We start from the raw sequence: 25,940 nt of genomic DNA on the forward strand, positions 1-25,940 counted from the left end.
CATTTATTTACACAGAAACACACACATAACACTCCTCTACTCCTACTCGTTGTGGTTGAAAGTGCAATACTTTGCAGCCAGTAGCTCAGCCTTTCAAGGAGCATAGGTATGGGCAGCATCTGTGACATTTAATTCGCAGGGCAGGAGTGAGTCTAGGGTTGAATCGTCCGTCCTCGTTCTGTTCTCTGTCACTATCTTTCTAACCATGCTCAACATCCTCTCTGATGACTTGCCAGCGTACTTTTTCTTCTCACCCGTCGTCGCCATGACTGTCTCTTCTTCCTTCTTCTGCTTCGTCTCCTTCTTGTTGTGTGTGCAGGTGTGCACTCTCCAAAAGTCGTAGATGTGTTCACGTGACTGGGCCACCATGCTGTTTATATGGAGGAAAAGCGGACGTAACGAAAGGCTGTCCTCACGCAGGTCTGCGCTTTGTTGTCTGGCTGGAAATTGGGAGAAATTCGGGAGAATGGTCGTCTCGGGAGAGGCACAGAAATCCGGTAGTCTCCCGGGAAATTCGGGGAGGGTTGGCAAGTATGATACGCACGCACGCACGCACGCACGCACGCACGCACGCACGCACGCACGCACGCACGCACGCACGCACGCACCCCTGCCTATGACCTCCTCAGTGGCCTAGTGGTTAAAGTGTCCGCCCTGAGATCGGTAGGTTCGGAGTTCAAACCCCGGCCGAGTCGTACCCAAGACTATGAAAATGGGATCCGTTAACTCCCTGCTTGGCACTCAGCATCAAGGGTTGGATTTGGGGGTTAAATCACCAAAAATGATTCCCGGGTGCGGCCACTGCTGCTGCTCACTGCTCCCCTCACCTCCCAGGGGATGATCAAGGGTGATGGGTCAAATGCAGAGGACAACTTTGACCACACCTAGTGTGTGTGTGTGACAATCATTGGTAATTCAACTTAAAATATCGTTTTTAGGCATATTTATTTTTATATTTATTTTTTCTTTTTTATTCAGTCATTGGTGGAGCTAAGGATAATATTTGAAAATTGGTCCTGCTAGACACCGACCTCTATTTAATAATACAACTCTAACATTTGACAACCAAACAATTAAACAAGGCGACTCGGTAAAGAATCTGGGTATTATCTTCCACCCAACTCTCTCCTTTGAGTCACACATTAAAAGCGTTACTAAAACGGCCTTCTTTCATCTCCGTAATATCGCTAAAATTCACTCCATTTTGTCCACTAAAGACGCTGAGATCATTATCCATGCGTTTGTTACGCCTCGTCTCGATTACTGTAACCTATTATTTTGGGGTCTCCCCATGTCTAGCATTAAAAGATTACAGTTGGTACAAAATGCGGCTGCTAGACTTTTGACAAGAACAAGAAAGTTTGATCATATTACGCCTATACTGTATATACTTATATACATATATACCTATATATACACCTATACTGTATATACTTATATACATATATACCTATATATACACCTATACTGTATATACTTATATACATATATACCTATATATACACCTATACTGTATATACTTATATACATATATACCTATATATACACCTATACTGTATATACATATATACCTATATATACACCTATACTGGCTCACCTGCACTGGCTTCCTGTGCACTTAAGATGTGACTTATCAAAATTATCACTTAATATTGCTAAAACTAAATGTATGATATTTGGTACCAAAACTGAGGTATCTAATGAAGTAAATATTAAAATAAATGGAGATAAAATTGAGCGTGTCTTTGATACTAAGTTTTTGGGAGTTATAATTGATTATAAATTATCATGGAGACATGTAAATGATATAAAAACAAAAATATCAAAAACACTTGGTGTTTTGTATAAAACTAAAGAATTACTTAATTATAATACTTTGTTAACAATTTATTATACTTTGATACTTCCATACATGACATACTGTGTAGAACTCTGGGGAACCACTTTTAAAACCATAATTAATGATATTGTTTTGCTGCAAAAAAAAAGCTGTACGGCTAATAAACAAAGCAGGATATTATGACCATACCCAAAACTTATGAAATTTCAAGATATTGTTTATTATAAAATAACACAGATAATGTTCAAAGCAAAAATAAATACTCTTCCAGAAGGAATTCAAAAATACTTCTCTCTACAGACCAGCAAATACAATCTAAGAGATGAATCTAAGTTTATTTTACCAAAAGCAAGATTAGTTGTTAAACGTAGATGTTTATCTGTTCTCGGTGTTAATTTGTGGAATTCTGTTGCTAAAGAAATAAAAATGAGTGACTTAGTATTAATTTCAAAAAGAACATGTCACAATGTATTTTAAAAAGTTATGTGAACTAGAAATGTATGTTTGTTTGGTTAAATGTTGTATTTAGAAGGTATGTATGTTTATCTATTTACAAAAAAGTGCATGTGTGTAAGTACATATTTTTGTATTATTTGTTAAAGGGCAACTTAAATGTAAATGCAGAGTGACTATATTTCTTTTTGTATTACAAAATTATTAGAAAAGGTAACTTAATTGAATGTAAAACATGTTATGTTGGGCATATAAGCTTTTTTGCTTCTGCCTGTTTCAGTCATGTTATTCATTTTTGAATCGTGATCTATGTTTGAATATGTTTTTGTTAGACTGAAAATAAACTGAAACTTTAAGGTTTTACTACTTACGTATAAAATACTACACGGTCTAGCTCCATCCTATCTTGCCGATTGTATTGTACCATATGTCCCGGCAAGAAATCTGCGTTCAAAAGACTCCGGCTTATTAGTGATTCCCAAAGCCCAAAAAAAGTCTGCGGGCTATAGAGCGTTTTCCGTTCGGGCTCCAGTACTCTGGAATGCCCTCCCGGTAACAGTTCGAGATGCTACCTCAGTAGAAGCATTTAAGTCTCACCTTAAAACTCATTTGTATACTCTAGCCTTTAAATAGACTCCCTTTTTAGACCAGTTGATCTGCCGTTTCTTTTCTTTTTCTCCTATGTCCCACTCTCCCTTGTGGAGGGGGTCCGGTCCGATCCGGTACTGCTTTCCTGTGTATCGGCTGGGGACATCTCTGCGCCGCTGATCCGCCTCCGCTTGGGATGGTTTCCTGGTGGCTCCGCTTTGGACTGGACTCTCGCTGCTGTGTTGGATCCGCTTTGGACTGGACTCTCGCGACTGTGTTGGATCCATTATGGATTGAACTTTCACAGTATCATGTTAGACCCGCTCAACATCCATTGTTTTCGTCCTCTCCAAGGTTCTCATAGTCATCATTGTCACCGACGTCCCACTGGGTGTGAGTTTTCCTTGCCCTTATGTGGGCCTACCGAGGATGTCGTAGTGGTTTGTGCAGCCCTTTGAGACACTAGTGATTTAGGGCTATATAAGTAAACATTGATTGATTGATTGTTTTTAATATTGTTGTGCAGCAGTTCGGAAACATTTTTGTGGTTTAAATGTGCCATACCATTGGTTGGCAACCCGCGGCTCTTTGATCACTCTGATGTGGCTCAGCTGCATACTTGCCAACCCCCCCACTTTTCCGGGAGGATTCAGGATTTCAATGCCTCTCCCTGAAATCATCCGAGGATAATATTCTCAGATTTCCATCCGGACAACAATGTTGAGGGCGTGCCGTGATGACAACAACATTACCGCTCTCAACAGCCATACAGGTCACACTGAGGGTTGTGATATAAACAACTTCAACACTCTTACTAATATGCGCAACACTGTGAACCCACACCAAAGAAGAATGACAAACACATTTCGTGGAGAACATCCGCACTGTATCACAACACAAACACAACGAAACAAATACCCAGAATCCCATGCATCCCTAACCCTTCCGGGCTTCATTATACACCCCTCCCCCCAAGTTGAGGTGGGAAATTGCTCAATTTCCTCGACTGGTGCCTAACTTGTGGTTTATTAGGGCCCGCATGGCCCCTAGCGCAATTTTTGAATAAAACACAGAAAAAAATGCTCCTAGGAAGAAAACTAAGACAAAACTGCTTGTAACTTCCCGTAGGAATGTCAGAAAGACATGAAACAAAAACCTCCATGTAGGTCTCACTTAGACCTACATTTTAATGATCAACATCCTTCAGCAAAAATCAACAGGAAGTTAAAAATTACCCCTTCAAAATAAAAGTTTTGTAAACACCCGGCACCTTTTTCAAACGTTATCTCCTATGAGCGTGTTTGTTGTTTCAGCTTCAAACTCGCACACAAGAGAGTTTGAACCCTTTTACTTAAAAGTTATCGAAAGAGTTTTGATTACTGCTCCGGTTTGGATTTTACGCGCCATCAAAAAAACCTGCGCAAATTTTCCTAAAAAATTTAATTTTTGCCTCTTTGAGCTGTAATTTTACCCCCTAAAAATGCTTCAAGGTGCAAGTTAAAGCACTGCTATGCAAAGCGAAAGCCATTTATCAACAACATCCAGAAAAAACTATCTGTAATTTCACCCCCTTAACATGCTTCAAAACTCACCAAATTTTACACACACATTAGGACTGGCGAAAATTGCCAACTAATAAAAAAACAAACCCCAAAAATCAAAAGTGCGCTCTAGCGCCCCCTAAGAAAAAACAGACAAAACTGCTTGTAACTTCTGTTAGGAATGTCGTAGAGACATGAATAAAAAACTTCTATGTAGGTCTGACTAAGACCAGGGCTTGAGTCTCGGCGGCAGCAGCCAAAGGCGGGCCCGACCAACGCTGCTTGCAGCTTTAATTTTATTTTGTTTTTTTACATATGTAGCATCATCTACAACAGGGGTCACCAACGCGGGTCGCCCGTGAGGACCAGATGAGTCGCCCGCTGGCCTGTTCTAAAAATAGCTCAAATAGCAGCACTTACCAGTGAGCTGCCTCTATTTTTGAAATGGTATTTATTTACTAGCAAGCTGGTCTGGCTTTGTTCGACATTTTTAATTCTAAGAGAGACAAAACTCAAATAGAATTTGAAAATCCGAGAAAATATTTTAAAGACTTGGTCTTCACTTGTTTGAATAAATTCATTTATTTTTTACTTTGCTTCTTATAACATTCAGAAAGATAATTTTAGAGAAAAAATACAACCTTAAAAATGGTTAGGTTTTTTAAACACATATACCTTTTTACCTTTTAAATTCCTTCCTCTTCTTTCCTGACAATTTAAATCAATGTTCAAGTAAATTAATTTTTCTTTATTGTAAAGAATAATAAATACATTTTAATTTAATTCTTCATTTTAGTTTCTGTTTTTTTCGACGAAGAATATTTGTGAATTATTTCTTCAAACTTATTATGATTAAAATAAATAAATAAATATTCTGGCAAATCTAGAAAATCTTTAGAATCAAATTTAAATCTTATTTCAAAGTCTTTTGAATTTCTTTTCAAATTTCTGTTCTGGAAAATCTAGAAGAAATAATGATTTGTCTTTGTTAGAAATATATCTTGGTCTAATTTGTTATATATTCTAACAAAGTGCAGATTGGATTTTAACCTATTTAAAACATGTCATCAAAATTCTAAAAGGAATTTTAATCAGGAAAAATTACTAATGATGTTCCATAAATTCTTTTTTTAATTTTTTCAAAACGATTCCAATTAGCTAGTTTTTCGCTTCTTTTTTTCGGTTGAATTTTGAATTTTAAAGAGTCGAAATTGAAGATAAACTCTGTTTCAAAATTAAATTTTAATTTTTTTCATGTTTTGTCCTCTTTTAAACCGTTCAATCAAGTTTTTTTTTCATCATTTATTCTCTACAAAAAAACCTTCCGTAAAAGGAAAAAAAATGTACGGCGGAATGACCCATTTATTAAAGGTAAATTGAGCAAATTGGCTATTTATTTAAGTGTGTATCACACTGGTAGCCCTTTGCATTAATCAGTACCCAAGAAGTAGCTCTTGCTTTCAAAAAGGTTGCTGACCCCTGGTCTACAAAGATACAAATAATTGCTATTGCGACATCTAATGGACACATTTAGAACAACAGTTTCTTGCACTCAGATATTTTGGATCATTTTTATACTTAGCAAACGTTTGACACCCGTGTTTGTTTGTCTCGTCTTGAACGGGTTTGTGCTGCAAACAAAGTTCCGTTGTGCAACGACAGTAAAGACCTATCCCTTCACGCAAAATGTCCCCCTTTTGCACAGCACATGATCCACGTATTGCAGGGGTGTCCAAACTTTTTCCATTGAGGGCCGCACACTGAAAAATCAAAGCAAAGTTATGATCCCGGGGACCCCAAAGGGGTTTTGGTCAAAAAATATATTAAAATGGGTCATTATTCAGTATTATTATTTTCATTATTATCCATCCATGCATTTTCTACCGCTTATTCCCTTTTGGGGTCACGGGGGGCGCTGGCGCCTATCTCAGCTACAATCGGGCGGAAGGCGGTGTACACCCTGGACAAGTCATTATTCAAGTTTTAAATCTCTAGATCATGGATTCTGTTCATAACTTTTATGGACAGAATTTCTAGGCGCAGTCAAGGCATTGATTGAGGGGTACCGGTTTGGTGGCCGCGGGATTAGGTCTCTGTTTTTTGCAGATGATGTGGTCCTGTTGGCTTCATCTGGCCGGGATCTTCAGCTCTCGCTGGATCGGTTCGCAGCCGAGTGTGAAGCGACCGGAATGAGAATCAGCACCTCCAAATCCGAGTCCATGGTTCTCTCCCGGAAAAGGGTGGAGTGCCATCTCCGGGTTGGGGAGGAGACCCTGCCCCAAGTGGAGGAGTTCAAGTACCTAGGAGTCTTGTTCACGAGTGGGGGAAGAGTGGATCGGGAGATCGACTGCGGCGTCTTCAGTAATGCGGACATTGTACCGATCTGTTGTGGTGAAGAAGGAGCTGAGCCGGAAGGCAAAGCTCTCAATTTACCGGTCGATCTACGTTCCCATCCTCACCTATGGTCATGAGCTTTGGGTCATGACCGAAAGGATAAGATCACGGGTACAAGCGGCCCAAATGAGTTTGGGTCTCTCCCTTAGAGATAGGGTGAGAAGCTCTGCCATCCGGGAGGAACTCAAAGTAAAGCCGCTGCTGCTCCACATGGAGAGGAGCCAGATGAGGTGGTTCGGGCATCTGGTCAGGATGCCACCCGAACGCCTCCCTAGGGAGGTGTTTAGGGCACGTCCAACCGGTAGGACGCCACGGGGAAGACCCAGGACACGTTGGGAAGACTATGTCTCCCGGCTGGCCTGGGAACGCCTCGGGATCCCCCGGGAAGAGCTAGACGAAGTGGCTGGGGAGAGGGAAGTCTGGGCTTCCCTGCTTAGGCTGCTGCCCCCGCGACCCGACCTTGGATAAGCGGAAGAAGATGGATGGATGGATGGATGGATCATGGGTGTCAAACTCTGGCCTGCCGTGTAATTTAATTTGGCCCTTGAGGCAATATCAATTTAGCATTAGAGCTGGCCAGCCGCTGTTATACAGCATCGGTGCCACATTCACCGCTAATACTCATACTTGCCAACCCTCCTAATTTTCCCGGTAGACCCCCGAAGTTCAGAGCCCCACCCGAAAATCTCCCGGAGCAACCATTCTCCCGAATTTCCACCGATTTCCACCTGGACAACTATATTGGGTGAGTGCATTTCAGGCACTGCCTTCAGCGTTCTCTACAACCTGTCGTCACGTCCGCTTTTCCTCCATAATAACAGCGTGTCACATAACATTTGTGGCTTTTACACACAGGCACAAGTGAATGCAAGGCATACTTGGTCAACAGCCATACAGGTCACACTGAGTGTGGCCGTGTAAACAACTTTAGCACTGTTACAAATATGCGCCACACTGTGAACCCACACCAAACAAGAATGACATTTCGGGTGAACATCCGCACCGTAACAACAGAACAAATACCCAGAATCCCCTTGCAGCACTAACTCTTCCGGGAAACTTCCAGCAAACTGACCAATAATTAACGTTTTATTCATGCATTTTCTCTTGCTACTTCAAGACTTGAATATTTGGTTCATTCATTATTCAAATGTATTATTAGCCTGTGGAAAAAAAATTGATATTTACCTTAGAAGATTCCAAATAGAAAAAAAGACATAACATTTTTATTTTTATTTTATTTGATATGCCGTTGGTATTCTTTTAATTTATATTATTATTATTTGAAACTGGATTTTGCATGTCACTAAAGTTATTTAAGCCTTGCTTGTTCAATATTTAATGCAAAACTTGTTCGGATCCCTATTAAAAGGTTAATTTGTTCAACCTTGGCCGTTTTAAATTTTGGCCCACTCTGTATTTGAGTTTGACACCCCTGCTCTAGATCAACATTAGGGGAAAAAAAATGGAAAAAACACAAAAATATGCAATGTTTTCACCCAATAACTTTTTTTAGGTGGAATATTTGAGATTATATAATAATTTGGAGCCTTAATGTTGGATTTTGATTCATTATTATTTTTTGAGCAATGCCACTTCAAAACAAATCACACTAAAATAATTGGGAATCCAAAAGTGTCCTACTTATTAAAGTGTTAAGTGAAGGGAATTATATTTATATAGCGCTTTTCTCTAGTGACTCAAAGCGCTTTACATAGTGACACCCAATATCTAAGTTACATTTAAAGCAGTGTGGGTGGCACTGGGAGCAGGTGGGTAAAGTGTCTTGCCCAAGGACACAACGGCAGTGACTAGGATGGCGGAAGCGGGGATCGAACCTGCGACCCTCAAGTTGCTGGCACGGCCGCTCTACCAACCGAGCTATGCCGCCCATGCTTTTTTTTTTTACTGTTTACTTTTAGCACAATAATCTCGAGATCGACTGCAGACATATCCGTCAATTTTAACTTTTATTGTTGTTTATGATTTGTTTGTTCATTTTAGCCCCTTCTTTAAAAAAAAACAGCTCAGTTTTTTATATGGCAAACACTAAATATGCAACATTTTCCCCCCCAAAAATATCTCAAAGTGGGACATTTTACGTGATGTAATTGGAGCCTTGAATAGCTCAATAATTGAGGTGGCGACTTGTCCAGGGTGTACCCCGCCTTATGCCCGATTGTAGCTGAGATAGGCGCCAGCGACCCCAAAAGGGAATAAGCGGTAGAAAATCGATGGATGGACTATTTGTTTAAAGAAAGAAACAGGGTGCATGGCAGCTTTGTGTTATTAGAGTCAACATTGCAACATTTTCTTGTTACATTTCACCCGTTTGCTCCTTTATATCACTTTTTACGTTTTAAAACATTTTTAAATAAATAATGATAAATGGGTTGTACTTGTATAGCGCTTTTCTACCTTCAAGGTACTCAAAGCGCTTTGACACTACTTCCACATTTACCCATTCACACACACTGATGGAGGGAGCTGCCATGCAAGGCGCTAACCAGCAGCCATCAGGAGCAAGGGTGAAGTGTCTTGCTCAGGACACAACGGACGTGACTAGGATGGCGGAAGCGGGGATCGAACCTGCGACCCTCAAGTTGCTGGCACGGCCGCTCTACCAACCGAGCTATACCGTCCATACTTTTTTTTTTTTACTGTTTACTTTTAGCACAATAATCTCGAGATCGACTGCAGACATATCCGTCAATTTTAAGTTGTATTGTTGTTTATGACCCCGAAAGGGAATAAGCGGTAGAAAATTGATGGATGAATGATTTGTTTGTTCATTTTAGCCCCTTCTTTAAAAAAAACAGCTCAGTTTTTTATATGGCAAACACAAAATATGCGACATTTTCCCCCAAAAATATCTCAAAGTGGAACATTTTACGTGATGTAATTGGAGCCTTGAATAGCTCAATAATTCATGACATTGATTTTGATTCATTATTATTTGTTTAAAGGAAGAAACAGGGTGCATGGCAGCTTTGTGTTATTAGAGTCAACATTGCAACATTTTCTTGTTACATTTCACCCGTTTGCTCCTTTATATCACTTTTTGCTTTTTAAAACATTTTTAAATAAATAATGATAAATGGGTTGTACTTGTATAGCGCTTTTCTACCTTCAAGGTACTCAAAGCGCTTTGACACTACTTCCACATTCACACACTGATGGAGGGAGCTGCCATGCAAGGCGCTAACCAGCAGCCATCAGGAGCAAGGGTGAAGTGTCTTGCTCAGGACACAACGGACGTGACTAGGATGGCGGAAGCGGGGATCGAACCTGCGACCCTCAAGTTGCTGGCACGGCCGCTCTACCAACCGAGCTATACCGCCCATACCTTTTTTTTTTTTACTGTTTATTTTTAGCACAATAATCTCGAGATCGACTGCAGATATATCCGTCAATTTTAAGTTGTATTGTTGTTTATGACCCCGAAAGGGAATAAGCGGTAGTAAATGGATGGATGGATGATTTGTTTGTTCATTTTAGCCCCTTCTTTAAAAAAAAAAACAGCTCAGTTTTTTATATGGCAAACACAAAATATGCGACATTTTCCCCCAAAAAATTGTAATTGGAGCCTTGAATAGCTCAATAATTCATGACATTGATTTTGATTCATTATTATTTGTTTAAAGGAAGAAACAGTGTGCATGGCAGCTTTGTGTTATTAGAGTCAACATTGCAACATTTTCTTGTTACATTTCACCCGTTTGCTCCTTTATATCACTTTTTGCTTTTTAAAACATTTTTAAATAAATAATGATAAATGGGTTGTACTTGTATAGCGCTTTTCTACCTTCAAGGTACTCAAAGCGCTTTGACACTACTTCCACATTCACACACTGATGGAGGGAGCTGCCATGCAAGGCGCTAACCAGCAGCCATCAGGAGCAAGGGTGAAGTGTCTTGCTCAGGACACAACGGACGTGACTAGGATGGCGGAAGCGGGGATTGAACCTGCGACCCTCAAGTTGCTGGCACGGCCGCTCTACCAACCGAGCTATACCGCCCATACTTTTTTTTTTTTTTACTGTTTACTTTTAGCACAATAATCTCGAGATCGACTGCAGACATATCCGTCAATATTAAGTTTTATTGTTGTTTATGACCCCGAAAGGGAATAAGCGGTAGGAAATGGATGGATGATTTGTTTGTTCATTTTAGCCCCTTCTTTAAAAAAAAACAGCTCAGTTTTTTATATGGCAAACACAAAAAATGCGACATTTTCCCCCCAAAAATATCTCAAAGTGGAACATTTTACGTGATGTAATTGGAGCCTTGAATAGCTCAATAATTGAGGTGGCGACTTGTCCAGGGTGTACCCCGCCTTCCGCCCGATTGTAGCTGAGATAGGCACCAGCGACCCCAAAAGGGAATAAGCGGTAGAAAATGGATGGACATTGATTTTGATTCATTATTATTTGTTTAAAGGAAGAAACAGGGTGCATGGCAGCTTTGTGTTATTAGAGTCAACACTGCAACATTTTCTTGTTTACATTTCACCCGTTTGCTCCTTTATATCACTTTTTACGTTTTGAAACATTTTTCAATCGTATTTTTAAAATGTGCCGCACTTTGGACACCCCTGGATTATAGTGTACCGAAAGAAAAGGAGGTTACCGCGGCAACACCAGAGGTGCTGGACAACAAATGCACAGCGGAAGAGAAGAGTTTCCAAACGGAGAAGATTTCAACTTAAATATGCCAACAAACGGCAGCATTGGAGCAAAGATTGGTTATTAATGAGATATATCCAGAAATATTACCCCGAGCCCGTCTTCCGTGTGAGCTCACAGGTTTTTGCTCCTGGAGAAATAGAAATCGACGCCTCGGTCCCGATGCTGCCTGGGCGTGTGCGAGGGACCTTTGCCGCCTCTCGCCGCGCCGCCGCCCTGTAGGAGGAGCCAAACTTACATAAACACGTTCCTTCCGCGTCACATGACCTCGACGATGATCTCACCGCTCTCTTGTTGGCGTGTCGGCTCCACTCGGGCGCCACCGCCACGGGGGAGGGGTACGTCCGGCCCAGGGACACGTCGGCGCAGGCCAGCGCCGCCGTGCTGAGGGTCCACGGCGTGTGGACGTCAGCGCCCGGGATTTTCCGCAGCTCGGGGACCCAGAGCCGCACGTAGTCGCCCTGAGGAAATACCGAGGTCCCGCGTCATGTGACACAACAACAACAACAACAACAACAACAACGTACATTAGGGTCGTAGTCCAGGCCTTGTTTGATCATGTTGAACTTCCTGTTCTCTCGGGGGTCGTTTCCTACGCCCGCGCTGTACAGCCAGTTGCCATAGTTACTGCACACGTCATGGTCCACCTTCAATGGCATCAAGATCACGACATTAGCGACACGTTTCAAGGCGTGTTCATCGAGAAGTGACCCAACAACGGCCATTTTACAAACCCCGTTTCCATATGAGTTGGGAAATTGGGTTGGATGTAAATATAAACGGAATACATCCATCCATCCATTTTCTACCGCTTATTCCCTTTCGGGGTCGCGGGGGGCGCTGGCGCCTATCTCAGCTACAATCGGGCGGAAGGCGGGGTACACCCTGGACAAGTCGCCACCTCATCGCAGGGCCAACACAGATAGACAGACAACGTTCACACACTAGGGCCAATTTTAGTGTTGCCAATCAACCTATCCCCAGGTGCATGTCTTTGGAGGTGGGAGGGGCCTATCCCCAGGTGCATGTCTTTGGAGGTGGGAGGGGCCTATCCCCAGGTGCATGTCTTTGGAAGTGGGAGGAAGCCGGAGGGAACCCACGCAGTCACGGGGAGAACATGCAAACTCCACACAGAAAGATCCCGAGCCTGGATTTGAACCCAGGACTGCAGGACCTTCGTATTGTGAGGCAGACGCACTAACCCCTCTGCCACCGTGAAGCCCAAACGGAATACAATGATTAGCAAATAATTTTCAACCCATATTCAGTTGAATATCCTACAAAGACAAGATATTTCATGTTCAAACTCATAAACTTTGTTGTTTTTTGCAAGTAATAATCAACTTAGAATTTCATGGCTGCGACACGTGCCAAAGTAGTTGGGAAAGGGCATGTTCACCACTGTGTTACATCACCTTTTCTTTTAACAACACTCAATAAACGTTTGGGAACTGAGGAAACTAATTGTTGAAGCTTTGAAAGTGGAATTCTTTCCCATTCTTGTTTTATGTAGAGCTTCAGTCCTTCAACAGTCTCTGCTGTCGTATTTTACGCTTCATAATGCGCCACACATTTTACATGGGAGACAGGTCTGGACTGCAGGCGGGCCAGGAAAGTACCCGCACTCTTTTTTTTACGAAGCCACGCTGTTTAAACACTTGTCTTGCTGAAATAAGCAGGGGCGTCCATGATAACGTTGCTTGGATGACAACATATGTTGCTCCAAAACCTGTATGTACCTTTCAGCATTAATGGTGCCTTCACAGATGTGTAAGTTACCCATGCCTTGGGCACTAATGCACCCCCATACCATCACAGATGCTGTCTTTTGAACTTTGCGCCTAGAACAATCCAGATGGTTCTTTTCCTCTTCGTTCCAAAGGACACAACGTCCACAGTTTACTCTCCCTTGTGGAGGGGGTCCGGTCCGATCCGGTGGCCATGTACTGCTTGCCTGTGTATCGGCTGGGGACATCTCTGCGCTGCTGATCCGCCTCCGCTTGGGATGGTTTCCTGCTGGCTCCGCTGTGAACGGGACTCTCGCTGCTGTGTTGGATCCGCTTAGGACCGGACTCTCGCGACTGTGTTGGATCCATTGTGGATTGAACTTTCACAGTATCATGTTAGACCCGCTCGACATCCATTGCTTTCCTCCTCTCCAAGGTTCTCATAGTCATCATTGTCACCGACGTCCCACTGGGTGTGAGTTTTCCTTGCCCTTATGTGGGCCTACCGAGGATGTCGTAGTGGTTTGTGCAGCCCTTTGAGACACTAGGGATTTAGGGCTATATAAGTAAACATTGATTGATTGATTGATAGTTTCCAAAGACAATTTGAGATGTGGACTCATCAGACCACAGAACACTTTACCGCTTTGCATCAGTCCATCTTAAATGGCCTCAGGCATAGTGAAGCCTGGGGCGTTTCTGGGTGTTGTTGATAAATGGCTTCTGCTTTGCATTGTCACCGACGTCCCACTGGGTGTGAGTTTTCCTTGCCCTTATGTGGGCCTACCGAGGATGTGGTAGTGGTTTGTGCAGCCCTTTGAGACAGTAGTGATTTAGGGCTATATAAGTAAACATTGATTGATTGATTGATTGATCATCGTAAAGTTTTAACTTGCACTTACAGATGTAGCGACCAACTGTAGTTACTGACAGTGGTTTTCTGAAGGGTTCCTGAGCCCGTGTGGTGATATCCTTTACACACCGATATCGCTTTTTGACGCGGTACCGCCTGAGGGATCGAGCGTGGATGGTGAAATCCTTAAATTCCTTGCAATAGCTGGTTGGGAAATGTTGTTTTGCTCATGCATTTGTTGACAAAGTGGTGACCCTCGCCCCGTCCTTGTTTGTGAAGCAGCTTTTATAGCCAATCGTGGCACCCGCCTGTTCCCAATTAGGCCTGCTCACCTGTGGGATGTTCCAAATAAGTGTTTGATGAGCTTGCCTCAACTTTCTCACTCTTTTTTTGCCACTTGTGCCAGCTTTTTTGAAACATGTTGCAGGCATCCAATTGCAAATGAGCTAATATTTGCAAAAAATAACGAAGTTTTCCATTGTGAACATTAAGTATCTTGTCTTTGCAGTCTATTTATTTGAATAAAAGTTGAGAAGGATTTGTTTTCTCTTTTTACAGTTGTGATCAAAATGCACATGTGACACCAACAACACAACTCTAATATTGTGCACATGTGACGCCAACAACACAACTCTAATATTGTGCACATGTGACGCCAACAACACAACTCTAATATTGTGCACATGTGACGCCAACAACACAACTCTAATATTGTGCACATGTGACGCCAACAACACAACTCTAATATTGTGCACATGTGACGCCAACACCACAACTCTAATATTGTGCACATGTGACGCCAACAACACAACTCTAATATTGTGCACATGTGACGCCAACAACACAACTCTAATATTGTGCACATGTGACGCCAACAACACAACTCTAATATTGTGCACATGTGACGCCAACAACACAACTCTAATATTGTGCACATGTGACGCCTACAACACAACTCTAATATCGTGCACATGTGACGCCAACAACACAACTCTAATATTGTGCACATGTGACGCCAACAACACAACTCTAATATTGTGCACATGTGACGCCAACAACACAACTCTAATATTGTGCACACGTGACGCCAACAACACAACTCTAATATTGTGCACATGTGACGCCAACAACACAACTCTAATATTGTGCACATGTGACGCCAACAACACAACTCTAATATTGTGCACATGTGACGCCAACAACACAACTCTAATATTGTGCACATGTGACGCCAACAACACAACTCTAATATTGTGCACATGTGACGCCAACAACACAACTCTAATATTGTGCACATGTGACGCCAACAACACAACTCTAATATTGTGCACACGTGACGCCAACAACACAACTCTAATATTGTGCACACGTGACGCCAACAACACAACTCTAATATTGTGCACATGTGACGCCAACAACACAACTCTAATATTGTGCACATGTGACGCCAACAACACAACTCTAATATTGTGCACACGTGACGCCAACAACACAACTCTAATATTGTGCACACGTGACGCCAACAACACAACTCTAATATTGTGCACATGTGACGCCAACAACACAACTCTAATATTGTGCACATGTGACGCCAACAACACAACTCTAATATTGTGCACATGTGACGCCAACAACACAACTCTAATATTGTGCACATGTGACGCCAACAACACAACTCTAATATTGTGCACATGTGACGCCAACAACACAACTCTAATATTGTGCACACGTGACGCCAACAACACAACTCTAATATTGTGCACATGTGACGCCAACAACACAACTCTAATATTGTGCACATGTGACGCCAACAACACAACTCTAATATTGTGCACATGTGACGCCAACAACACAACTCTAATATTGTGCACATGTGACGCCAACAACACAACTCTAATATTGTGCACATGTGACGCCAACAACACAACTCTAATATTGTGCACATGTGACACCGACAACACAACTCTAATATTGTGCACATGTGACACCGACAACACAACTCTAATATTGTGCACAGGTGACGCCGACAACACAACTCTAATATTGTGCACAGGTGACGCCGACAACACAACTCTAATATTGTGCACATGTGACGCCGACAACACAACTCTAGTATTGTGCACATGTGACGCCAACAACACAACTCTAATATTGTGCACATGTGACGCCAACAACACAACTCTAATATTGTGCACATGTGACGCCAACAACACAACTCTAATATTGTGCACATGTGACGCCAACAACACAACTCTAGTATTGTGCACATGTGACGCCAACAACACAACTCTAATATTGTGCACATGTGACACCAACAACACAACTCTAATATTGTGCACATGTGACGCCAACACCACAACTCTAATATTGTGCACATGTGACGCCAACAACACAACTCTAGTATTGTGCACATGTGACGCCAACAACACAACTCTAATATTGTGCACATGTGACGCCAACAACACAACTCTAATATTGTGCACATGTGACGCCAACAACACAACTCTAATATTGTGCACATGTGACGCCAACAACACAACTCTAATATTGTGCACATGTGACGCCAACAACACAACTCTAATATTGTGCACATGTGACGCCTACAACACAACTCTAATATTGTGCACATGTGACGCCAACAACACAACTCTAGTATTGTGCACATGTGACGCCAACAACACAACTCTAATATTGTGCACATGTGACGCCAACAACACAACTCTAATATTGTGCACATGTGACGCCAACAACACAACTCTAATATTGTGCACATGTGACGCCAACAACACAACTCTAGTATTGTGCACATGTGACGCCAACAACACAACTCTAATATTGTGCACATGTGACGCCAACAACACAACTCTAATATTGTGCACATGTGACGCCAACAACACAACTCTAATATTGTGCACATGTGACGCCAACAACACAACTCTAATATTGTGCACATGTGACGCCTACAACACAACTCTAATATTGTGCACATGTGACGCCAACAACACAACTCTAATATTGTGCACATGTGACGCCAACAACACAACTCTAATATTGTGCACATGTGACGCCAACAACACAACTCTAATATTGTGCACATGTGACGCCAACAACACAACTCTAATATTGTGCACATGTGACGCCAACAACACAACTCTAATATTGTGCACATGTGACGCCAACAACACAACTCTAATATTGTGCACATGTGACGCCAACAACACAACTCTAATATTGTGCACATGTGACGCCTACAACACAACTCTAATATCGTGCACATGTGACGCCAACAACACAACTCTAATATTGTGCACATGTGACGCCAACAACACAACTCTAATATTGTGCACATGTGACGCCAACAACACAACTCTAATATTGTGCACACGTGACGCCAACAACACAACTCTAATATTGTGCACATGTGACGCCAACAACACAACTCTAATATTGTGCACATGTGACGCCAACAACACAACTCTAATATTGTGCACATGTGACGCCAACAACACAACTCTAATATTGTGCACATGTGACGCCAACAACACAACTCTAATATTGTGCACATGTGACGCCAACAACACAACTCTAATATTGTGCACATGTGACGCCAACAACACAACTCTAATATTGTGCACACGTGACGCCAACAACACAACTCTAATATTGTGCACACGTGACGCCAACAACACAACTCTAATATTGTGCACATGTGACGCCAACAACACAACTCTAATATTGTGCACATGTGACGCCAACAACACAACTCTAATATTGTGCACACGTGACGCCAACAACACAACTCTAATATTGTGCACACGTGACGCCAACAACACAACTCTAATATTGTGCACATGTGACGCCAACAACACAACTCTAATATTGTGCACATGTGACGCCAACAACACAACTCTAATATTGTGCACATGTGACGCCAACAACACAACTCTAATATTGTGCACATGTGACGCCAACAACACAACTCTAATATTGTGCACATGTGACGCCAACAACACAACTCTAATATTGTGCACACGTGACGCCAACAACACAACTCTAATATTGTGCACATGTGACGCCAACAACACAACTCTAATATTGTGCACATGTGACGCCAACAACACAACTCTAATATTGTGCACATGTGACGCCAACAACACAACTCTAATATTGTGCACATGTGACGCCAACAACACAACTCTAATATTGTGCACATGTGACGCCAACAACACAACTCTAATATTGTGCACATGTGACACCGACAACACAACTCTAATATTGTGCACATGTGACACCGACAACACAACTCTAATATTGTGCACAGGTGACGCCGACAACACAACTCTAATATTGTGCACAGGTGACGCCGACAACACAACTCTAATATTGTGCACATGTGACGCCGACAACACAACTCTAGTATTGTGCACATGTGACGCCAACAACACAACTCTAATATTGTGCACATGTGACGCCAACAACACAACTCTAATATTGTGCACATGTGACGCCAACAACACAACTCTAATATTGTGCACATGTGACGCCAACAACACAACTCTAGTATTGTGCACATGTGACGCCAACAACACAACTCTAATATTGTGCACATGTGACACCAACAACACAACTCTAATATTGTGCACATGTGACGCCAACACCACAACTCTAATATTGTGCACATGTGACGCCAACAACACAACTCTAGTATTGTGCACATGTGACGCCAACAACACAACTCTAATATTGTGCACATGTGACGCCAACAACACAACTCTAATATTGTGCACATGTGACGCCAACAACACAACTCTAATATTGTGCACATGTGACGCCAACAACACAACTCTAATATTGTGCACATGTGACGCCAACAACACAACTCTAATATTGTGCACATGTGACGCCTACAACACAACTCTAATATTGTGCACATGTGACGCCAACAACACAACTCTAGTATTGTGCACATGTGACGCCAACAACACAACTCTAATATTGTGCACATGTGACGCCAACAACACAACTCTAATATTGTGCACATGTGACGCCAACAACACAACTCTAATATTGTGCACATGTGACGCCAACAACACAACTCTAGTATTGTGCACATGTGACGCCAACAACACAACTCTAATATTGTGCACATGTGACGCCAACAACACAACTCTAATATTGTGCACATGTGACGCCAACAACACAACTCTAATATTGTGCACATGTGACGCCAACAACACAACTCTAATATTGTGCACATGTGACGCCTACAACACAACTCTAATATTGTGCACATGTGACGCCAACAACACAACTCTAATATTGTGCACATGTGACGCCAACAACACAACTCTAATATTGTGCACATGTGACGCCAACAACACAACTCTAATATTGTGCACATGTGACGCCTACAACACAACTCTAATATTGTGCACATGTGACGCCAACAACACAACTCTAGTATTGTGCACATGTGACGCCAACAACACAACTCTAATATTGTGCACATGTGACGCCAACAACACAACTCTAATATTGTGCACATGTGACGCCGACAACACAACTCTAATATTGTGCACATGTGACGCCGACAACACAACTCTAATATTGTGCACATGTGACGCCGACAACACAACTCTAATATTGTGCACATGTGACGCCAACAACACAACTCTAATATTGTGCACATGTGACGCCAACAACACAACTCTAATATTGTGCACATGTGACGCCAACAACACAACTCTAATATTGTGCACATGTGACGCCAACAACACAACTCTAATATTGTGCACATGTGACACCAATTTTGCTGTTTTAGCAAGTTGGACATTTATTCTGTATTTTGTTTATAGTCATATCAAATAAAGATGTGTCAAATAGACAAATGCAACTTAAATTGTAACACTGTATTTGACAAAATAGCCAAAAAGGACATTTTTCTTAATATCTCATTGACAAAATTCTTCAACCCCCAAGTTCCATGCATCTTTAGTACTTAGTAGAACAGTAATGACATCCTTCATTTGCAGCTAATATATCCTGCTAGGAAATAGAATTCATAATGTCTTGAACGCGCTGGAGATTCCCGGCACCTGAGGCAGAGAAACAGCCCCGGAGCACCATGCTTAACAGTAGGCCAGGTGTTCTTCTCTTTGTAAGGTTAATTTTTTCTCCTCCAGACATAACGTTGATTCATAGGCCCAAAGAGTTCCACTTTTGTCTCATCACTGCAGAGAATCAATCAATTGTATTGTACCATATGTCCCGGCAAGAAATCTGCGTTCAAAAGACTCCGGCTTATTAGTGATTCCCAAAGCCCAAAAAAAGTCTGCGGGCTATAGAGCGTTTTCCGTTCGGGCTCCAGTACTCTGGAATGCCCTCCCGGTAACAGTTCGAGATGCTACCTCAGTAGAAGCATTTAAGTCTCATCTTAAAACTCATCTGTATACTCTAGCCTTTAAATATACCTTTTTAGACCAGTTGATCTGCTGCTTCTTTTCTTTCTCCTATGTCCCCCCCTCCCTTGTGGAGGGGGTCCGGTCCGATGACCATGGATGAAGTACTGACTGTCCAGAGTCGAGACCCAGGATGGACCGCTCGTCGGGACCCAGGATGGACCGCTCGCCTGTATCGGTTGGGGACATCTCTACGCTGCTGATCCGCTTGAGATGGTTTCCTGTGGACGGGACTCTCGCTGCTGTCTTGGAGCCACTATGGATTGAACTTTCACAGTATCATGTTAGACCCGCTCGACATCCATTGCTTTCGGTCCCCTAGAGGGGGGGGGGTTGCCCACATCTGAGGTCCTCTCCAAGGTTTCTCATAGTCAGCATTGTCACCGACGTCCCACTGGGTGTGAGTTTTCCTTGCCCTTATGTGGGTTCTTCCGAGGATGTTGTAGTCGTAATGATTTGTGCAGTCCTTTGAGACATTTGTGATTTGGGGCTATATAAATAAACATTGATTGATTGATTGAATCAATCAATCAATGTTTACTTATATAGCCCTAAATCACTAGTGTCTCAAAGGGCTGCACAAACCACCACGACATCCTCGGTAGGCCCACATAAGGGCAAGGAAAACTCACACCCAGTGGGACGTCGGTGACAATGATGACTATGAGAAACCTTGGAGAGGAGGAAAGCAATGGATGTCGAGCGGGTCTAACAAGATACTGTGAAAGTTCAATCCATAATGGATCCAACACAGTCGCGAGAGTCCAGTCCAAAGCGGATCCGACACAGCAGCGAGAGTCCCGTTCATAGCGGAGCCAGCAGGAAACCATCCCAAGCGGAGGCGAATCAGCAGCGCAGAGATACACAGGCAAGCAGTACATGGCCACCGGATCGGACCGGACCCCCTCCACACGGGAGAGTGGGACATTGAAGAAAAAGACGGCTAGAACAGTTTCCCAAAACCTTTGGGGTTTGTCCAGATGATTTTTGGCATACTTGAGTCTATTTTTTCTTGTGCCTGGTAGTCGGAAGTGGGGTGCGGCTGGGAGTTCTGGCACGGAGGCCTTCATCTCGTAGTCTGGGACGAAACCTGCGTTCCCCCCTCTGCAATGTCCTGTTGTAGTTCCTCAGCTGTTACCCAGGGTTTTTTCACCACTGTACTCACACAGCATCCTCTTTCTACCACGCCCAGGTAGTGTTTCCACTGTGCCTTTAGCTTTAAACTTGCCAATTATGCTCCCAACTGTGTCTCTTGGAATGTGTAATGTCTTTGCTATTTTCTTATATCCATATCCTTTCTTATGAAGAGAAAATTGCCTGCTTTCTTGACTTCTTGGACCACTCCCTGGACTTCACCATGTTGCAAATACACCATTGACCATCTTCAAGAAGCTGAGCGTTACAGTCTTTTTTCAATCAGTTTAATTGTTGCTCGTTATGGTTCTAATCACATCTACGGGTGTTTTCAACACCTGATTGAAAAGACCTTATTCAAATTCTGTTCTTAAGAGTTATGATCTTCAAGGGGTTGAATCATTTTTTCAATGAGATATTAAGAGAAATGACACAGTTTGGTATGTTACAAAATATAATGTAATTCAAGTTGCATTTGTCTATTTAATGCATTTTTATTTTATATGACTATACACAAAGTACGGAATAAATGTCCAACTTGCTAAAACACCAAAATTGTGTGGGGGTTGAATACTTTTGATCACAACTTTTTGGCTTTTGTAAATATTCTCATCCTACATCTCTACATCCCAAGTTAAAAATGAAGGCACCATCCTACAGTTCCTACCAGAAGGTACTCGAAGAACTCGGCTCCCATCCTCCAGTCCAAGCCCAGGTCCTTGGTGAGGAAGCTGGCCACGTTCTGGCGCCCCCTGTTGGACATGAAGCCCGTGGCCGCCAGCTCCCTCATGTTGGCGTCCACAAAGGGGACTCCGGTGCGTCCCTCTGGACACAAAAAGACGTGAAGACGCCGCCACCACATCGGAAGTAGCGCCGTGCCAACCTTTCCATGCGCTGAAAAGATCCATGTCCTGTTTCCAGGGTACGGATTTATCCTGAAGTCCTGCGGGGGGAACGCCAAACATTTCGGATTTGAGTTGATGGAAACAAAAAGGACAATATGACCTTTTCTGACCTCGGACTTGAAACAGACGGTTTCCGTATTTGAGCGCCACAAACTTGAAGTAATCCCGCCACAAGAGCTCAAAAACGACCCTGTCGATCAGAAGGGGGTGTGTGAGAAAGTTTGGACGCCCCTGCCGGAGAATGATTGGATGTTGGCAAGCTCACCAGTACGTGCTCTGATTGGCCGTGCGCTCCCTCTCATACCTGCGCACCTGGTGGTAGATGTACCTGGCAGACAGGCAGCCCATGGCCAGCCTGCACACAGCAGCTCACTCATCTTGTGCACATGTGACGCCAACAACACAACTCTAATATTGTGCACATGTGACACCAACAACACAACTCTAATATTGTGCACATGTGACACCAACAACACAACTCTAATATTGTGCACATGTTACGCCAACAACACAACTCTAATATTGTGCACATGTGACGCCAACAACACAACTCTAATATTGTGCACATGTGACGCCAACACAACTCTAATATTGTGCACATGTGACGCCAACACAAAAACTCACTCTGATCTTCTGCACATGTGACGCCAACAAAACTACTCACTAATGTTGTGTACATGTGACGCCGACAATACAACGTACTCTAATGTTGTGTTCATTTGGCGCCAACAAAACAACTCACTCTAATGTTGTGTTCATTTGGCGCCAACAAAACAACTCACTCTAATGTTGTGTACATGTGACGCTAAAAAAACAACTCACACTAATGTGTTCATTAGGCGCCAACAAAACAACTCAATCTAATATTGTACACATGTGACGCCAACAACACAACTCTAATATTGTGCACATGTGACGCCAACAACACAACTCTAATATTGTGTACATGTGACGCCAACAACACAACTCTAATATTGTGCACATGTGACGCCAACAACACAACTCTAATATTGTGCACATGTGACGCCAACAACACGACTCTAATATTGTGCACATGTGACGCCAACAACACAACTCTAATATTGTGCACATGTGACACCAACAACACAACTCACTCTAATATTGTGCACATGTGACGCCAACAACACAACTCACTCTAATATTGTGCACATGTGACGCCAACAACACAACTCACTCTAATATTGTGCACATGTGACGCCAACAACACAACTAATATTGTGCACATGTGACGCCAACAACACAACTAATATTGTGCACATGTGACGCCAACAAAACACCTAATATTGTGCACGTGACGCCAACAACACAACTCTAATATTGTGCACATGTGACGCCAACAACACGACTCTAATATTGTGCACGTGTGACGCCAACAAAACACCTAATATTGTGCACGTGACACCAACAACACAACTCTAATATTGTGCACATGTGACGCCAACAACACAACTTTAATATTGTGCACGTGACACCAACAACACAACTCTAATATTGTGCACATGTGACGCCAACAACACAACTCTAATATTGTGCACATGTGACACCAACAACACAACTCTAATATTGTGCACATGTGACGCCAACAACACAACTAATATTGTGCACATGTGACGCCAACAACACAACTCTAATATTGTGCACATGTGACGCCAACAACACAACTCTAATATTGTGCACATGTGATGCCAACAACACAACTCTAATATTGTGCACGTGACGCCAACAACACAACTCTAATATTGTGCACATGTGACGCCAACAACACGACTCACTCTAATATTGTGCACGTGTGACGCCAACAAAACACCTAATATTGTGCACGTGACACCAACAACACAACTCTAATATTGTGCACATGTGACGCCAACAACACAACTTTAATATTGTGCACGTGACACCAACAACACAACTCTAATATTGTGCACATGTGACGCCAACAACACAACTCTAATATTGTGCACATGTGACACCAACAACACAACTCTAATATTGTGCACATGTGACGCCAACAACACAACTAATATTGTGCACATGTGACGCCAACAACACAACTCTAATATTGTGCACATGTGACGCCAACAACACAACTCTAATATTGTGCACATGTGATGCCAACAACACAACTCTAATATTGTGCACGTGACGCCAACAACACAACTCTAATATTGTGCACGTGTGACGCCAACAACACAACTCTAATATTGTGCACATGTGACGCCAACAACACAACTCTAATATTGTGCACATGTGACGCCAACAACACAACTCTAATATTGTGCACATGTGACGCCAACAACACAACTCTAATATTGTGCACATGTGACGCCAACAACACAACTCTAATATTGTGCACATGTGACGCCAACAACACAACTCTAATATTGTGCACATGTGACGCCAACAACACAACTCTAATATTGTGTACATGTGACGCCAACAACACAACTCTAATATTGTGCACATGTGACACCAACAACACAACTCTAATATTGTGCACATGTGACGCCAACAACACAACTCTAATATTGTGCACATGTGACGCCAACAACACAACTAATATTGTGTACATGTGAAGCCAACAACACAACTCTAATATTGTGCACATGTGACGCCAACACAACAACTCTAATATTGTGCACATGTGACGCCAACAACACAACTAATATTTTGCACATGTGACGCCAACACAACAACTCTAATATTGTGCACATGTGACGCCAACAACACAACTCTAATATTGTGCACGTGTGACGCCAACAACACAACTCTAATATTGTGCACATGTGACGCCAACAACACAACTCTAATATTGTGCACATGTGACGCCAACAACACGACTCACTCTAATATTGTGCACGTGTGACGCCAACAACACAACTCTAATATTGTGCACATGTGACGCCAACAACACGACTCACTCTAATATTGTGCACGTGTGACGCCAACAAAACACCTAATATTGTGCACGTGACACCAACAACACAACTCTAATATTGTGCACATGTGACGCCAACAACACAACTCTAATATTGTGCACATGTGACGCCAACAACACAACTAATATTGTGCACATGTGACGCCAACAGCACAACTCTAATATTGTGCACATGTGACGCCAACAACACAACTCTAATATTGTGCACATGTGACGCCAACAACACAACTCTAATATTGTGCACATGTGACGCCAACAACACAACTCTAATATTGTGCACATGTGACGCCAACAACACAACTCTAATATTGTACACATGTGACGCCAACAACACAACTCTAATATTGTGCACATGTGACGCCAACAACACAACTCTAATATTGTGCACATGTGACGCCAACAACAC

The 25,940-nt window shown here is 42.5% G+C and overlaps 1 protein-coding gene across 4 annotated transcripts in view; it reads right to left on the minus strand.

Annotated features, from left to right (window-relative positions):
• Window positions 1–25,940, minus strand: part of cry-dash (cryptochrome DASH) — a 43,815-nt gene continuing 17,875 nt past the window's right edge. The window contains exons 8-15 of one of the 4 annotated variants that reach the window (XM_061921265.1): window positions 22,844–22,933; window positions 22,689–22,768; window positions 22,557–22,616; window positions 22,341–22,498; window positions 12,029–12,148; window positions 11,786–11,962; window positions 11,592–11,717; window positions 1–370 (exon numbers count right to left, since the gene is read on the minus strand). In XM_061921265.1, coding sequence (XP_061777249.1) covers window positions 11,616–11,717; window positions 11,786–11,962; window positions 12,029–12,148; window positions 22,341–22,498; window positions 22,557–22,616; window positions 22,689–22,768; window positions 22,844–22,933 — 787 coding nt within the window. In that variant the 3' untranslated portion in view covers window positions 1–370; window positions 11,592–11,615. Of the gene's footprint in view, window positions 371–3,319; window positions 3,552–5,783; window positions 6,183–10,803; window positions 11,718–11,785; window positions 11,963–12,028; window positions 12,149–22,340; window positions 22,499–22,556; window positions 22,617–22,688; window positions 22,769–22,843; window positions 22,934–25,940 lie in introns of those variants that run through there. The other 3 variants (XM_061921266.1, XM_061921264.1, XM_061921263.1) reach the window with 3 other exon arrangements.

This window comes from Nerophis ophidion, linkage group LG15, assembly GCF_033978795.1.
Source record: "Nerophis ophidion isolate RoL-2023_Sa linkage group LG15, RoL_Noph_v1.0, whole genome shotgun sequence".
NCBI classification, from domain to species: domain Eukaryota; kingdom Metazoa; phylum Chordata; class Actinopteri; order Syngnathiformes; family Syngnathidae; genus Nerophis; species Nerophis ophidion.